The sequence below is a fragment of the Perna viridis genome, chromosome 2, assembly GCF_037379345.1.
Source record: "Perna viridis isolate PV_CMFRI_1.1 ecotype Kerala chromosome 2, ASM3737934v1, whole genome shotgun sequence".
In the NCBI taxonomy this organism is placed as follows: Eukaryota; Metazoa; Mollusca; class Bivalvia; order Mytilida; family Mytilidae; genus Perna; species Perna viridis.
The window spans coordinates 4,798,827-4,817,608 of NC_142446.1; the positions used below are offsets into that span (position 1 = coordinate 4,798,827).

The window sequence follows — 18,782 nt, forward strand, 5'->3', positions numbered from 1 at the left end:
ACTTACTCTGAAAAAAATTAATTTGTTTCGTCTTGACTAAACTACTTATTTATCAGTTGTATCATAACTTAATATTTGTTGCATTGAATGTTTATTTTTACTTCTATTTCCTTTCGTTTCGTTTTTATTTCGTTTCGCATTTTACAGGTATCCAAAATTATACGACATCGACCGGATCAGGCAGATTGTCAAGTTAATCATTTTTTTTTAGTTGTGGTTGACTTTTTTTGCATGGGAACTTATAATCATCTCGTGAATGCAGTATATTTTAAGGTAAAAAATGATATATTTTACGACACAATCAACAGGTGCGTGCGATTAACGGCATAAGTTCCTGTGGTAACATGATATAAACAATATGGTGGACATACATTGTAAGGACTGATATATGAAAGTAAAAGATGGACATAGGAGAGCAATTGAGAACTCACAGACGGAACAGATTGAAAGGATCAACAGTTAGGTTTCTAGATGAAGAAGACAAGGTTGTCCACACTTGGGTTGGTCCAATCAATACACAATTGTACGGAGATGGGCTTCAGTCTTTATGTCACAGAACTTCAGATAACATTGAAAGGCTGAAAACCGTAATGGTTGATAAAGAGCCATGCTATGAATATGGTATCAGACACTGGCATTCAGAAAATAGACCCACATCTGCACTGGATCATTCAGAAGGTACATTAATATGAGTAGGGCATTTGTCTTAAGCTGTTAAGTGCAAGTGAAACATCATAGTACATGTAGGTTCCCTTTTAAATAAAATGGATTTTGTGTCATTTTTACTAATATAACATAGGATAATTTTACCTGTGGGTATCGGCAAACAATATTCTGAATATTTGTAATTTAATCAGTCAAACAGTTCTTGATCAGCGAAGAACGTCTTGTTTTTCAACGACTGGAAAAAAAGTTTTTTGAAAATGTCCAAGGAGTTTGATCAAATAACGTGTCTTTAGAACATTTTGTTTAGCAGGTGTTTTGACAACATTTCAAAGCTTCATTACATAAAGTGTTTTGCTTTGCCTTGATGAAGTTTCTCAAGTCGTCAATGTAAAGCAAGTAGCAAGTAGACCAATTACATTTAAGGGCATACTTGTAGGTAGCACAAGTAGGGGGAGTTGCCTTAGAAGTGTTTTTGAAGAGCAGTATCACTTTTGTCTATGAGATACTTTTCTGTATTACATGTATGTGCTTCTCATCCTATTACATGTACATGTTTCTCATCAACAAGCATGCATCAGCACTATTTAGTATGGAGAAGGCATTGCCACTAAAATCAAGCACCATTAGTTTTACCACACTTGAAATTTCATTTTACCCTCTCAAGCAGATCCAACAATATTCTTTGTATAAATTTCAAAATTTGTACAATTTCCAAACGATATCAATTCTCCAATGAAGGTGGGAATATTTTACACATAACCTAAGACATAAACAAATGCACATAAAAAATATTTGATGCAACATACCATTCCATTTCAAGAAGATAATGAATGCTTTTCCTGTCTTAGAAAAGCTATGCTTTGATAAGGATAATACAATCAAAAGTTATATTTTTACTTGGGCGAGTTAGATTCTTGAACAGCAAGGGGAACTGAATATGTACATTCATTTCTCAAATTTTTTTAAACTGATATTCATTCTTTTAAAAATTAAATCAAATAGAAAAGACTTCAATATTAAATGAATCAGAAAAGATTACCAGTAACTTACTTTTACTGAGACATGATCATTAATCAAACATGTTAGTTTGTTTAGCAAAATTTTAAAAGGTCAAAGGCAAAAAACAATAGATCAAAGGAAAATGCCACCAGATCGGCTTCTAAATATAGATGAGAAATATTGAAGTTTTATTTGTGTTAGCAGATTACTTGGGGTCTAATTTTATCATAAGAAAGCACAATAATGCATGATTGATATTTATGATTCATAATTTCATATTATGTCTACTATTGTCATGGTTGGCTCTTCCAGTGATATTTTTACTATGATACTTTTTACTATATGTGTCAATGCAATTAAATCAGTTATGAATGGCTGTGTACATGTGCTTTATTTGTAAATTTTATGGGATGTTTGCATAATGTTGTGATTTACTATGCTGCAAAGGCCCTGTGATTATCAGTATAAAAATTAGTATGCTGTTTATTTTTTTTTTTCTCATTTTTTTCAATTTCATGCCTTTCAGTAGCAAACATTGCATTTAAGGGGAAGTGGAAGGATCCTAATGTTATGTTTACAGAGTTTATTCAGGGTGTTGATAGACCAGTAGATGATAATGATTCTTTATCTTCATCTGTAGAGACACGTAAGCCTTTTATTAGAAACAAAATATAGAAAAGCATTTTAAACATATAGTTTTATTTTTTGACAATCAATATTGTTATTGGTATACCAGTATAATAGACTACATGTAAGTTGTTTAAAGACTATAGTGTGCTATAAGTTAATAAACCAAGAAGTTGTGACATCAGATTATTTGACTCTCAAAGTCCCAATGGGGGGGTGCTGTGACTGACTTTTTAAGGCCAGATATTTAACAAAGAAAAAAAATAAATTGTATTATAGTGGAAAAAGTCTTGAACTTGACACAAAATTTTCTTTATGTACAAATTACAATTTCACTCTAAGAAAATTAAATGGTCCTTCAATGTTTTGGTTCTAATAATTTTTTTTTCTTTCATATTATAAAAGCTCTACCACCAAACAAATTCTGTTACTTATGTACAACAATGGAGGAACACCAAAGGCACATGCATTTACACAAGGTAAGTTTACCTTAAATGGTTTGTACTTTCCAAACTTAACTCCAACCCTGAAGGATACTCCAAAACAATGTCTTATTTCAACCAAATAACAAAGGTTTGCAATTAACCTTATTAATTTGTTGTGTCTATATTATGTATACATGTACTGGTATCTGTGTTTAATAAATATCAAGGGATTACTGATCTAAATAGCAAGAAGAATACTATTATCCTTCAAACAAGGTCATATGTCAAATATTTTACAATATAAGCTTTGTGAACATTCCACGATTGACAAAATTCTTCAAAAAAACGGAGAAAAAACTAACATAATGACTTTTGTTTCACAGATACCAAAGAGAGCAACTATAGCAAAACCTAAAATAAAATACATTGCACCAAGACCAACAATAAAAAAGAAAGAAGAAGAGATTATTGACACTACAGTTTATGATAGACTATACAAGGTGGATGTTTATACAGGGGAATCAGGGATCAATGCAAAGGTATTAGACATCAGGGGAGTCAGGGATAATTCCTAGGTACTGAATATATGTTATATGTACACAGAAATCAGGGATGAATTCCTCTGTACTGAATATAGATACAGGCAAATAAGGGATCAATTCCTCTGTACTGAATATATATACAGACATATAAGGGATCAATTCCTCTGTACTGAATATATATACAGGGGAATCAGGGATGAATTCCTCTGTACTGAATATAGATACAGGCAAATAAGGGATCAATTCCTCTGTACTGAATATAGATACAGGCAAATAAGGGATCAATTCCTCTGTACTGAATATATATACAGGCAAACAAGAGATCAATTCCTCTGTACTGAATATATATACAAGGGAATCAGGGATCAATTCCTAGGTACTGAATATATATACAAGGGAATCAGGGATCAATTCCTAGGTCTTGTACATAAATACAATGTACAAGGGAATTCTGGATGAATTCCAAGTATTGAACATACAATATGTACAGGGGAATCAGAGATGCGTTCCAATAGGTCCTGAAAATGTATACAGGACAATCAGGGATAAATTCAAAGGTACTTAACATACATACAGGGGAATCCAGGATCAATTCCATGGTACTGAACATGTAGACAAGGCAGTCAGGAATAAATTTAAATAAAATTATAAGGGATGATTTCCTAGGTGTTGTACTGTCGTATACCATTGCCTATATATACATACAATACTGTTCTATATCATTGCCTATATATACATACAATACTGTTTTATATCATTGCCTATATATACATACAATACTGTTGTATATCATTGCCAATATATTAATACAGTATTGTTGTATATCATTGCCAATATATAAATACAATACTGTTGTATATCATTGCCAATATATATATGTATACAGTATTGTTGTATATCATTGCCAATATATATATGTATACAGTATTGTTGTATATCATTGCCAATATATAAATACAATATTGTTGTATATCATTGCCAATATATAAATACAATACTGTTGTATATCATTGCCTAGATGTAAATACAATACTGTTGTATATCATTGCATATGTATATACATATGAAGTACAAGTATATGGAATAAACTTAAAACTTGTATAATCAGTATTGACACCTATGGTCATGTTAAGATCAACCAAATAGCACAATGATATATATTATTTATTATAGGTTCACATTACCATAAAAGGCAGCAGAGATGAATTACAAAAAACGGAGTTGAAGAAAGGAAGAGGTTCAATGAACTTCGTTTTCATGCGGGAGACCAAAGAAACATTTTATCTGAAAGGTCCATTCCTTGGTAACCTTGAGATAGTTACTATAGAGGTCAGTATATCTAAAGGGTCCATTCCTTGGTAACCTTGAGATAGTTACTATAGAGATCAATATATCTAAAAAGCCCATTCTTTGGTAACCTTGAAATAGTTACTGTACTATAGAGCCCAGTATATTTAAAGGGCCCGTTATGTGGCAACCTTGATATAGTTATTGTAGAGGTCAGTATATCTAAAGGGTCCATTTCTTGGCAACCTTGAGATAGCTACTATAGAGATCAGTATGTCTTCCTTTCAGAGATATTATTAGGTCTTTTTGTATTGTGTTTTGTTGAAAATTATATCCAAGGAAAACTAGGAAAAACTAATACTGTGAAGTATTTCAGGTGTAACAGTTGTTGTGGCTTGTTGAAATTTTAGGAAAGAAAGAAAGGTTGGGGTCAATTTTGGGGATTTTGACTCAAACCATTCAGGAATTAAGGGGCCAAAAAGGAGCTGGAAACAAGCATTTTTATGATGTTCTGATAATAACTTGATTAATTGTTGAAGGATCTCTTTGAAATTTGCAAGGTGTCATACCACAAAAGGAAGGCTGGGATTTATTTTTTGGGGGTGCGATTCAAACTGTTCAGCACTTAGGGGCATTTTTTCATGATGTCTGGACAATAACTGTATTAATTGTGAATGTATCACTTTTAAATTGTGCCACAAAGTGTAATAATATATAAATGATAGCTGGGATTAGTTTTGGTGGTTGTGACTCAAGCTGTTTATGAATTAGGGGCCAAAACAAGCTTTTTCATTATATCTGGACAATAACTTGACCCTAAGTAAGTGAATCTCTTTTAAATTGTACCATAGTGTGTTACACCATCCAAGAAAGGCTGGGATTGATTTTGGGGATATTTCTTGAAATGTTTATAAATTAGGGGCCAAAAAGGATGGCCAGAAATGAACTATTTCATGGTGTTCGAACAATAACTTGACTACATGTGAATGGATTTCCTTGAAATTGTAGTATAAGGTGCCATATCACAAATGTATCACTGAGGTTGATTTGGATGTTCTGATTTGGAACTGATACAGAATGAGGGGCCAAAAAAGAGCCAGAAACAAGTATTATAGATAATGATGTGAATGAAAATGAATGGTACCAAATGTGCCTTACCCACAAAGTAAGGCTGCCATTGATTTGGGGTTTGTACTTATTGGGGAATAAGGGGCCACTACGATTCTGATAAAATCCTGTTCCTGTGTCAAATATTTAATCACAATCATAATTCAGAGCTGTATCAAGCTTGAATGGTATGTCCATATTTGCCCCCAGACGTCAGGGTTTGACCTCTGTGGTTGTATTAAGCTGTGCCCTGCAAAACATTATTATTATTTGTTGTTTTACCAAATTATGTAAAACACCACCACATTGGTACAAATCGATGATATTACCTGACCTTTCACAGTAGCTATAGAAAAAAAGATTGTAACAAAGAAAAAATTCTTTCTAAGAAAATCACTGTTTTTTTAGCATGATGGAATGATGCCATCACACAAATGGTATTTAGAGAAAATAGTTATCACTGATGTAAAAACAGAAGATATGTGGGAGTTTGAATGTCACAGTTGGTTGTCTTTACACATCAAAGATTATAGAATAAAAAGAGATTTATTTGGTAAACAGCAGGGCAAAGCAGCTTCCGAAGGTAAGAGCCAGTTGGTTATTTAGTTGATATAAACATTATACATCATACCTTAAACATACATGATTACACATTTATATTGAAATCAAGAAACTTGAAGAAAATATTTTAAAATAGTGCTAATGTCAGCAGTTGCTTGTTATAGCAAAAATTGATGTTTCTGCTATATTGTGTAGAAACTTTATTTATAATGGGTTTGGTTTATATCAAATTCTACCCTGGAAATAAACTTCGTCAAACCAAAATGGATATTGCAAAATATTAAGAAAATGTGTGCTTACTTTGATGACCTTTTACAGTATGTAAAACATAGAAATCAAAGTTCAGAATGGAGATACATGTACATGTTCAATGTGTAATTTCCACCAATTGACTACAAAAAAATAACATTTGATTTCTTGACATATTTCTATGAAGATAATATTGGACACATGTCGACAACTTATATTTGTAATTATTTGAACCATGAAAGCCTTTGTATACAGACAACATTTGATGAAATATTTAATTTGTCAAAGCATGTGAGCTTATCTCCAGATTGAACCTTCCCGAAACCTCTCAAATTTCATAAGAAATAATTGCACAGGAACAATTATTTGTGACATCTGTTTTGACACTCTAAGGAAGTAACAGCCCATAAATCTCTTGGTTCAGTCATCTTTTTAACTAAAAAAGGATCATATGCTTGCAATATTTATAAATGAAGTAATCTAAAGTTTTAACTAACTAACAGGACTGGTATCAGCAAAATTACTCCATTGTTTACAATGATCTTTTATAGTATACACAGTGCAGATCTTCACAGGGAAGAAAGCCTTCTCAGGAACAGATGCTAACATTTATATGACAATATTTGGTACTAGAGGAGCTACCAATAAACTGAAGTTTGTTGACCATGACAAGTCTAAGTTTGAGAAGGGACAAATGGATAAGTTTGAAGTGTCCTGTAAAAATCTTGGAGAAATCAGAAGAATAAGGTGAGCCATATTGTGTTTAGTTCTACTAAGAAGCCTTAAGAAGTCAACAACATAGGTCTAAAGTGCAGAACTATTGAAGTATCAATTTGAATTCAATTTTAAAAATTAACTTGTGTAAAATTTAAGATTTATTTTTGTGTCTAGTGATTTTTTAGTTATTCAGACTTTTTGTTGAGCTGCTCCCGCTTCATGTCTCAAAACTGTCAAGTATCATTGGATGTTGAATTATTCACTGCTTTATTTGAATTATTTTTGTTAATTTGTACATTATTAGGTCATAGGCACTTTGGGGCACAGATGGTTCAGACCATCCCCCTTTTTTCTTCAGGATTATTATCTCTGCCTGATTTGTTAATCTGATTCATTAAATTAATCGTATTTTTGCCAGTTTTTTTTCTAATAGGAAATTGACTCAGATACAAGTTCCCTCTACTGAGTCAATTTTTTATTAGAAAGTAGAATTATGCATTTCCTTCAAGATATTTGTCATTGAATAGGCACAGAACCTTGCAAAAAATATTTTTAATATCTATAACAAATCTGACAGAAATAATGGTCGTGACATAAAATGGGAGGTTGGTCCAAACCTTAAGTGCCCCAAGTTCTTGTATATCAGGTCTGTGGAAGATCTGAGGTTCTTGAACATGCATTACCAGGTAAAACAATGACACATGTATTTTGTTGCCTTTGTGAACATGCATTACCAGGTAAAACATTGATATTTTGTTGACAATTTCTAGTCAATATCTTGAAAAAATAAATGAAGGATTCATTGATGATAGGGTCTACAAAAGTTGTAGGATGACTCTTCATCTAAAGTTACAACCCTTGAAAGATGATGTTTTGCAATTTTTCGCTTATGTCATGAAAGAAACTTTCAATTGGTAAAATAATCTTTATGATCAGCCCTGTAATGGATTTATTCGATGTCATGATTTTAACAGACTCCTTAGTAGTTAGTGTCCTTGGAAGTTAAAAAAAATAACCATTTTTGCAGTTTTGGGATTATATTTTATGAACCATAGCAGAAAAGATTACAGTTGCCAGAATATACTTTTATTCCTGACATCAAATATATTCATCAGGGGAAGCAATTCAGGTCCTCTTTATTACCTTACAATATATATATATATATTTGTGTATATATATATATATATATATATATATATATATATATATATATATATATATATATATATATATATATATATATATATATATATATATATATATGTGTGTGTGTGTGTGTGTGTGTGTGTGTGTGTGTGTGTGTGTATATGTATATATATGTATATATGTATGTATGTATGTATGTATATATATATATATATATATATATATATATATATATATATATATATATATATATATATATATATATATATATATATATGTATATGTATATGTATATGTATATACAAACAGGTGGTATGTCAAAAATTAAATTTATTTTATTTTCACTGTACACATTTAGAACAAATTTTGAGGTAAAGCTACTTTTTTTTCTGCATGTGGAATGTGTCAAAATAAAACCAAACAGTTATTATGCATGTTCACTATTTATTGAAGTCAGTTTGTGTAGTTTAGTAAATAATTGTGTTTTGGATATGAAAAATGTAAATGATCATAAGCATGTTTCAAACAACTCACATCCTATAGATAAGAACTACATATATAGAGTTTGTAGTATGAATAGTAGGTGTGGAGTAAAGTTCTTGTTGATGTAAAGCTTGAAAATGGAAATTGTAATATTACAGATATTTTGTGGGCAAGATGATTAAAATGTCAAGATTTATTTTCTTTACCAGCTATTAGCTTACATGAGCCAAAGGCCCATATGAGCTTATTCTGTCATGTGGCATCCATTTTTAAATTTACATTAGTCCATCAGCCATTTACATTTCACGAAAACCTCTTTACCATATGCATATCATTTTTGTCAAAATCATTTTTGTGATGTAGTTTCGAATTTGTATCAGGCATGTTTCATGTTTGAATTATAAGGTTTAGAATAACTTATTACATAGAGTTACACCACACAATTTGATTTACAGGTGGTGGGGATTTTCATGTGGGTTAATTGAATTTTTTTTTCACATTATTGATACAAAAAAATTTTTTTGGAAAATTATTTGATTTTAATGAGGAAAAATGTGGGTCTGAAAACAATTTTTTTTAACTGCAAATGTTGGAATTTTTTTTTTTTTTTGTAATATTAAAATCAATCGGGGCAAAAAAATCAAGTGAACAACTCCTATATCACTGAAAATGAAATGCTCTGTGCCTTTTTTAAACAAGTGAGGTGTGCAGAACATAAGAGCTACAATCGTACCATTACTATATAGTCATTTGTGTTGTTGGTTCATTTAAGGCATATAAAGAGTAGGGGGAAGCTTTGTGGAGCTTTGTGTCTCTTAAATTATAATAGTTAGCTTGCTGTAGTGAATTTGAGAAAGAAATGCCAAGAAATTGTAATACTACAGATATTTTGTAGACAAGATGATTAAAATGCCAAGATTTTACATTCTTACAAATTGCATAAATCGCCTAATTGTTGTCCAAATTATTGAGTTGCGTCAAGCTAGAAAGTTTTGTAATCTTTAGGGTTCTGGTATCTTTTGCTATGTCATAAGAATGTAATTTTATGAGAAAAAATATTGCTACTAGAAATACAAATTTTCAAAAATTCATTGTTAAAGTGTTATTTTAGTGATTAAGTCAATTTGATATTTATAAAATAGTCAATATGTATTTATAATATTCCTTACAGTCCAGGCTGATCTTGTCAGTAGGGATCTTTTTGACAGTCTCTCAATGTCTCTTTTTTTCAGAATTGAACATGATGCCAAAGGGTTAGCATCTGGATGGTTCCTTGACAAGGTATATCTTTAATGGTAACAGGTATTTATGGTCACTTCATGGTCAAAACACTAATACCATTTTGAAAATTAAAAATTTAAAGTGATATTGATGTATTTTGAGGCACCAAGACAATATAAATATAAGATCATAAAATAGTAATTTGGTAACATTAATTATATCCTCTAATAATTGACAGCATGGTATGGGATGATCTTTGGTATTACTGTCACCATCCGAGAGGGTAATATTTGGTATTAATGTCAGCATGCAAGGGCGTGATCTTAAATATAAATGTCAGCATGGGAGGGTTGATCTTTGGTATTGATTTCAGCATGAGGGGTTGTGATCATTGGTATTTATGAACACATGGGAGGGGTGATATTTGGTATTAATGTCAGCATGAGAGGGGGTGGTCTTTTGAATTAATGTCAGCTTTGGAGGGGGAGATCAATAGTTTACATGTCAGTATGGGAGGGGTGATCTTCGGAAATAATGTCTGAATTGGAGTTGATCTTTGGTATTTATGTCAACAATGAAGGGAATGATTTTTGGTATTCAAGTCAACATGGGAGGAGATGATCTTTGGTATTTATGTCTTTATTGATTGTGTTCTAGTCAAACACTAACAGCTATTTTAAGAACACAACATTTTTCTGTTTTCAGGGTTTTTAAAACGTCTCAATTTCAAAGTTATTGATTGCATGATTATTGACTATGAGTCAAACAATAATGTATAATCAAGTGTTCCCTGATTCATAGGTTAAAAAGTATTATGTAAATCATCTTATGTTTCAATTGTCAACTTGTTAATTCTGTTTGCTTTAGGTAATAATATATCAACGTGACAATCCACAACAGAAGTATTACTTCATGTACAACGGTTGGATAGGAAAGGACATTGGTGAAGGAGTTTTGTATAGGGACATACAAGCCAAAAAACATCTACCAAAGGAGACTGAGCATGGTAACTAATAATTGATCTCTCTGAGTCTTACTATTGATTTAAGATCAATCAATCAAAAGGAAGAAAAAACATTTTGTTTGTTGCGGAAAGATTCCAACTTGATATAAATCTTCAGTTTGTCTGGCCTTAAAATATTTCAGCTTGAAACAAGTGTTTAATATTTCCACTGACTGCTATGTCAAGTTTGATCTTTTAACTTGTTTGACATAAACAACATAAATTCTGGTGCTTTAGATACAAACTTCAAATATCATGGCAGTGCTTTTTCATGGCATAACAGTGGTATTTTGTTGAGTATTTTACATGTTTTGGTGTCAGTCTAAAATTCCTCCTTTATGGAACTAGATATACTACACTGTATATTGATTGGCATTGTTTGCATATTTTTATGTAAACAAATTTTCACTGCCTGGGTATTTTCATTTCCATGAAAATCATTTTTATATAATCAAACTTCCATCATCTATTCAAAATCACAAAATTGTTACCTGTAAAATTGTTACCTGTAAATATTTTCATTTAATAGAATTTGTGAAAATTAGCAAATATGAAATTTGTACTTTAAAAAGAAACTAAATAATAATACTGTTTTTATGGTAGTTAACTGTTGTTATTTCAGGAAATGTGTCAGGTATCTTGATGTTGTTGTTATATTTTTGTTACTTATTAATATGTTTTCTTCTTGGATTATATATAATCATTTTAAGACAGTGTATCAAACATCTGAACATAAATATTGGTATGCATAATTAAATGAAAGGCAGATTGAAATAAACTACATGTACTTCTCAAAATAAATAGCAATGCAAAAAAATATCCTGTTCCTAATGGTTGCTAGGCAACCTTTATGTGTTACCTTTAATTGTTTGAGTGTCTTGTTTGTTTGTTTGTTTTTTTGAGTGTCTTACCTGTTTGTTTGTTTGTTTTAGTGTCTTGTTTGTTTGTTTGTTTGAGTGTCTTGTTTGTTTGTTTGAGTGTCTTGTCTGTTTGTTTGAGTATCTTGTTTGTTTGTTTGTTTGAGTGTCTTGTCTGTTTGTTTGTTTGTTTGAGTGTCTTGTTTGTTTGTTTTGTCTGTTTGTTTGTTTGAGTGTCTTGTTTGTTTGTTTGTGTGTCTTGTTGTTTGTTTGTTTGTTTGAGTGCCTTGTCTGTTTGTTTGTTTGAGTGTCTTGTTTGTTTGTTTGTTTTTTTGAGTGTCTTACCTGTTTGTTTGTTTGTTTTAGTGTCTTGTTTGTTTGTTTGTTTGTTTGAGTGTCTTTTCTGTTTGTTTGTTTGAGTGTCTTGTTTGTTTGTTTTGTCTGTTTGTTTGTTTGAGTGTCTTGTTTGTTTGTTTGTTTGTTTGAGTGTCTTGTCTGTTTGTTTGTTTGAGTGTCTTGTTTGTTTATTTGTTTGTTTGAGTGTCTTGTCTGTTTGTTTGTTTGTTTGAGTGTCTTGTTTGTTTATTTGTTTGTTTGAGTGTCTTATCTGTTTGTTTGTTTTTTGTTTGTTTGTTTGAGTGTCTTGTTTGTTTGTTTGTTTTTTGGAGTGTCTTACCTGTTTGTTTGTTTGTTTGAGTGTCTTGTCTGTTTGTTTGAGTATATTGTTTGTTTGTTTGAGTGTCTTGTTTGTTTGTTTGTTTGTTTGTTTGATTGAGTGTCTTGTCTGTTTGTTTGTTTGAGTGTCTTGTTTGTTTGTTTGAGTGTCTTGTCTGTTTGTTTGTTTGTTTGTTTGAGTGTCTTGTTTGTTGATTTGATGTTTGTTTCATTGGATTTTTATAAGTAAATTCTTACACTTCATTACTTTTAAACAGTGTACATAATCATTGTGCTTTTTATTGTTTTTACAAATTTTTAATTTCAAATTTCCTTTAAAAATATAATATCAAAACCCAGGAAAACAAAGTTTACAAGTATTGAGGAATCACCGTGTCTGTCTGTTTATCCATCCATGTACCTTGTAAGTACAACTCCTCCTAAACCATTCAATAGATCTTGATGAATGCTAACATGAAGGTTTGGCTTTATATGTAGATATGCATAAAGTAAGATCAAAATTATTGCCATATTCTCGCCATGAATAGGGATTTGCATTTAAGAGTGGTAGCTTTTCCACAAACTTAGTTCATTGTCATCTTCTATATGTCACTATTCTTACTGTTGCCTTTCCTAGGGGGATATGCAGAAGTTTTAAAAGGAGGGGCATGCCCATTGGCATGAAGTCTATGAAACTTTTAACTGACACTAGTTTTTTTCTCTAAAGGAGAGGGTGGGTTGCTGAAGCCCCACACTACAGTCTTGTATCTGCATATTTTACTGTTTCTTTTTCAATAGTAAGTTGTGGTGTTTTAGATGAGTAGTACTTATTTATGTCAAAGAGATACCTGATTTATGAAAACAAAAGGTTTTTTTTTAAGGGAAATCAAATCTTTACGATTTTTCTAACACATTTTTATAGCTTCAAATTTTCAAAGATTTTTAATAATTATGGAATAAACATACATGAAAATATAACTTATTATTTAAAAGTGAACAAGCCGCATGCCTTCCATTAAAAAAAAGATCTAGTAAGTAAAGGGAAGATATTTTTATTTGAATGTAAATCCAAACACTGTTATCTTGTCATTGATGTGAAGATTATTTCATAATAGGACAGAAGACAAACTACATGGTGTATGTAAGGACAGGTGATAAGAGATTTGCTGGAACTGATGCCAATGTATTTATACAGATCTGTGGTGAGAAGTCTATTACAAAGAAACACAATCTAGACGATGAGAAAAATAATTTTGAGAGGGGAATGTTAGATGTATTCCAGGTAACTAGACATGATAATTATTTTTACTTAAACTGGAATTTTTTTCCAAAATTCTTTATAAGACCACAATTAAGCTTGGTTGAATGCATAAGAAGTGTGTTTAAAAGATAGAGCATACCAGTATAGCTTTTTCAATCAAACCAAACTGAATTTATGTCACATTTGTATATAGGTTTCTAAAAAAAACCTTTTTTGTTCCTTTATTTTTTTAGGTCATTATTTAAGCGAGCTTTTTACATACTATCAAGTATTGAAATATTTTTGACATATTGTTTAATGATTTGAACACCATACAGGACAGATTTCTTTGTGATTGTGTGTATAATGATTTGAACACCATTTAGGACAGATTTCTTTGTGATATGTATTTTTTTTAATGATTGGAACAGCATATAGCACAGATTTCTTTGTGATTGTGTGTTTAATGATTTGAACACCATAGGACAGATTTCTTTGTGATTGTGTGTATAATGATTTGAACACCATTTAGGGCAGATTTCTTTGTGATTGTGTGTATAATGATTTGAACACCATTTAGGACAGATTTCTTTGTGATATGTATTTTTTTAATGATTGGAACACCATATAGGACAGATTTCTTTGTGATTGTGTGTTTAATGATTTGAACACCATAGGACAGATTTCTTTGTGATATGTATGTTTTTTTAATGATTGGATTAGCATATAGCACAGATTTCTTTGTGATATGTATGTATTTTTAATGACTAGAACAGCATACTCAACATATTTTTAGGTATCCTACGTTGTTGTCAATATGAAAAAAAGTACTGTTTGTTCATCAAGTAATTTTCAAAGACTCCTATCTATCATACAAAAAGTGCTGTAGTTTTCTATTAAAACCCTTTGAGAATCCTATGTATCATAATTTTTACTCAGGGTTGTCATTTATAATGTTATAAAATTAAGTAGCACTCAAGCTAAGAATCATGCAAAATGTTATACATGGTTGGAATGCCTACATATTTATATTTTTGGTATTTTGTTTAAAATGTTATTGTAGAAAATAACATGTAGTTTTATCATAGATCCCTTGTTCATTGTACTGTAGGGAGTTAACTCTGTAAATGACACTAAAACACAGTAGAAACCATTGGATTTTCAATGTGAATTATCTCCTAAGAGCAGACAGATTGGAATGAATGATTATACATTTCATCATGTAGACCTATAAAGCAACTTAATAACAAAAATAAAAATATGTAGCCTTTTTTGGGGTGTATCACATATTACAGAAATTGCATGATTTGTTTAAAGACTGCTACTGAATAGTCAAAAAGACATTTTGATAAATATCAATTGTGTCACAAACTTTTGCCATTCAAGATTGAACTTGTTTTCAAATTTTATTTTTAACCACTGTATCATATGACAAACTGTCTTATAGCATTGTTGTGTATTTCTAGTATGAAGACATAGATGTTGGTCCCATTAAGACAATAACTATTGGACATGACAATTCAGGCCCTGGAGCAGGGTGGTTCTTAGATCAGGTTTGTATGTAGCAGTGTTCTGTTCAATCACCAAAATGCTCAGCTAAAATCAATATTTTTAATTATTCTTCAGTCAAAATGCTTTTGCAATTTATACAAATGATAAGGATCATATGTAGATATTCATGAAGCAAGATATTTAGAGGGATGCTTGAAAAGGGAGGAAATCCAAACTTAAGATTTAATGTGTCAAGTATTGTAAGCAGGAGTATCATTCAGTTTAGGTTACTCTCAGTTCTACTTTAAGACTGTAGTCATATAACTAGAATATAATAATATAAAAATTGTTGTCAATGGTACAAACTCTGTCCATTCAGATTCTGATGTGTAACCAATTAAAATATAACACAGAAACTGAAAGAAAAGTGAATTGATTTTACTGATATAGTTACTTTAAATGTATAATTTTACATTAAAAAAAAATGTTTTATCTATTTATTTTCAAATGTTTCAAAATATGACTCTCAACCAAAATTACAACCTTGAACTACTTTGTGTAAAATGGATAAATCAAGTTAACATTGAATGTGAAATGGATAAAAGTAAAATTTCTATATTTTATACTCCCCATTCATGGCTTATTGTAAAGTGTAACAAGACTTTAATGCAATAAAAATTTTTTCACAATTTTATGGGCGTGTATACCTGTTTCACCCCCTATAAACCATTCAGGTTAAAGTATTATTACATTACATTTAGGTTAAGATAAAGAGATACCTACAGAAGAAAGAAATTGTAACATACCTGAAACAGACAAAAAAAGAAGCTGAAATCATAAAAAGACATAAGGGCAGGGGTCAAAGAGATGATGTAGATGAACTAGAAAAAAGGATGAAAAAACTTATGAATAAATCTGATGATGAAAATGATTTGTCAGATGATAATCAGAGAGGAAGAAAAGTAAGAAATGAAAAGGTTAATAAGAAAATGCAGAGGAGAAAAGAGAAAGAAAGGGATTTATCTGACAGTGATGACGAGGAAGATAGAAAAACTCACAGAAGATCATCTAAAATTACACTGAAAGTGCCTTTGTATGAAGAATGTGTGTTTCCTTGTAATCAGTGGTTCGCTAAGGATGAAGGGGATGGTTTGTTCATACGAGAACTTAAAGTTAAAGAAAGAACTATGTTTTACAAAGATTAGGGGTTGCAGTGAGTAAATATAAGCAGGGTATTTAAATGTTAAAGTCTAATTTTTTTTTAATTTCACAAAAATCTATTAAATTATTTTGATTTTACCTTTAATTTAACTGGTTTTTAATTAGTTTATCTATCTTTAATTTTCCAGTAACTTCCTAATAATGTTATTTCTTGAACTCCATGTAATACTACATAGAATTCTCAGTTCAATATTTTTGTATGTTGTTATACAATCATTAATTCTTTTAAAGGATTTGACTATTAGAACCTTTTTCAATAAGAAATCTATATGATGATCTTTCTGTCATTTCCCATGATGTTAAGTATTGATATGATATGTTATGGACCAATTCCTTTGCTTTTAAGTATTTAGTGAATTTTTGTTATTTTTGAAACTAGTCCTATTAGAATTGAAATAGATCACAGACACTCCCATTTTATCATTGTTTTACCACAGGTTGGCCATTTATGTCGTTATTTAACCCCTTGCTATCGCTTGTAAAATAATGTGACATAAATAATCAGCCCGTGGTAAAACAATTATAAACTGGATTTTCCGTGATTCATTTATTACTTTTACTCTTGTTATTTTTCCCATATGCTAGGTGAAGGGGATCAATGTTTTCATGGTAACTAATTTTGTTGTTATTTCTAGCAATGTTTGTTTTTTTTTTGTTTGTTTTTGACATCTTATATTATATCTTGATTTGTTAAGTTCAGTTATTTTGCTTAAGGTTTTGAGATGTGTGATCTGGGTCTGGATATCTATAAATGTCAGTAAGAATTACCTATGTTTGATTAGAGATATGTCACCTCAAGATCAAGTTAGATTTGAAATTAAAACTTATTTGGACCATCTCAATGCCAGGTGACAAGTTGCAGTTAGACTCATTATAAGTTGCTCCCCCAATCTGACCAAATTTTAATGGTATTTAGAACTAGAACAAACAATGATAAAATATTCCTTTATACTCAGAGATCTATAAACATCTTCATGATGTTGAAATTGTATAACAAAAAATCAAAAGTAACTTCATCATATTTGTGTACTATGTCTTTACAATATGTATTTAGTATAGTTCTACCTGAAAATTATGCCATATATTTAGTATAGTTTTACTTGAGAATCATGTCATGTATTTAGTATAGTTCTACCTGAGAATCATGCCATATATTTAGTATAGTTCTACCTAATAATCATGCAGAAGGGCAGATTATGTAATTCATGCTTAATCCTTTGGAAAGCATTAAGAATATTATATTCAAGGATAAAGATTCAGTGAAAGTTTATTTCTCAGATATTTGTTGCCAAAATTTGAATACTATTTTACACTGTAATACAAAAAAATATAAATATCCAAATTGATCTATGTCACATGATTATATTTCATCCAATAGAGTTAATCCTTTATTATGTCAGGTATTTGTCTCAGGGACTGTGCTTTCACTAAATTTTCTAAAACTGCTTCAATCATGAATGCTAATGTCATAGGAGTAATAGATGTGGTCAGTTGTTTTATTGTATCTACAAATATTTACCATAGAAAACATGCTATAAATTCCTTTATTGCACTATTGCAAAGATAGCATCAATGTCAACAACAATGCATATTAAAACAAATTACAAGGTTTTCTACAAAGGGTTATGACATGAATATTGAGAAATATCATACCTTGTAGTTTATATGGAAGACTTGCAAGTGCATGCAATATTTAGCAAATAGTTCCTGATGCTAAGGGTGACCAACCAGTCCATATATTTCAATTTGACTGGAAGTATCATGAACTATTTTCTACATTTATTATTTACAAATGCAGTTAAGTCAATAAATCATTTTTATATTCGTATGAAAAGAGAGAAATATGTATAACTTTTTAAATTATTATGTGACATGAGTCGGTCCATATAATATCCTAGCGGATATATGTAAGAAAGTAGACGAATAAAAATATTAAAAGCATAATATTTGTTATTCCAAATATTGGTGCAATAACCCTTTGATATTCTACAAAATTTTGGTGCTTTTACTACTCGCTTTATATTAGATAGATAGCATTATCTCTCCAAGTTATGTTTTTAATAATTGGTAGAGTCTTTGCACCCTTAATTAAGGAACTGTCATTAAGAGTAATTGTGCACATTTTGAAGTTGTCAGTTTATTTGAAAATTACGATGTTATTTTTACTGATTTTAGAAAAAAAATCATCCGTAGGTTATAACAAGCGAACCAAGGTTCTAACAGAAAATCAAAAGAACGCAATCCAGGGACAAAGATCAGACCCGAAAAAAGCACACACACACACAC

The 18,782-nt window shown here is 30.6% G+C and overlaps 1 protein-coding gene across 2 annotated transcripts; it reads left to right on the forward strand.

Moving 5' to 3' along the window:
• Positions 1-289: 289 nt before the first annotated feature.
• On the forward strand, positions 290-18,440 carry LOC148623371 (lipoxygenase homology domain-containing protein 1-like). Of its 2 annotated transcripts, XM_088565196.1 has the most exons (12): positions 296-678; positions 2,192-2,311; positions 2,698-2,771; positions 3,101-3,256; positions 4,433-4,588; positions 6,062-6,236; positions 7,015-7,210; positions 10,042-10,090; positions 10,898-11,036; positions 13,660-13,826; positions 15,251-15,337; positions 16,037-18,440. In XM_088565196.1, exons 1-12 carry the CDS (start codon positions 402-404, stop codon positions 16,478-16,480), a joined length of 2,040 nt encoding a protein of 679 aa, XP_088421322.1. In that variant the 5' UTR covers positions 296-401; the 3' UTR covers positions 16,481-18,440. The 2 variants fall into 2 exon arrangements, with proteins under 2 accessions (XP_088421323.1, XP_088421322.1); XM_088565197.1 differs by lacking the exon at positions 2,192-2,311 and having other exon boundaries at positions 290-678.
• Positions 18,441-18,782: the final 342 nt, after the last annotated feature.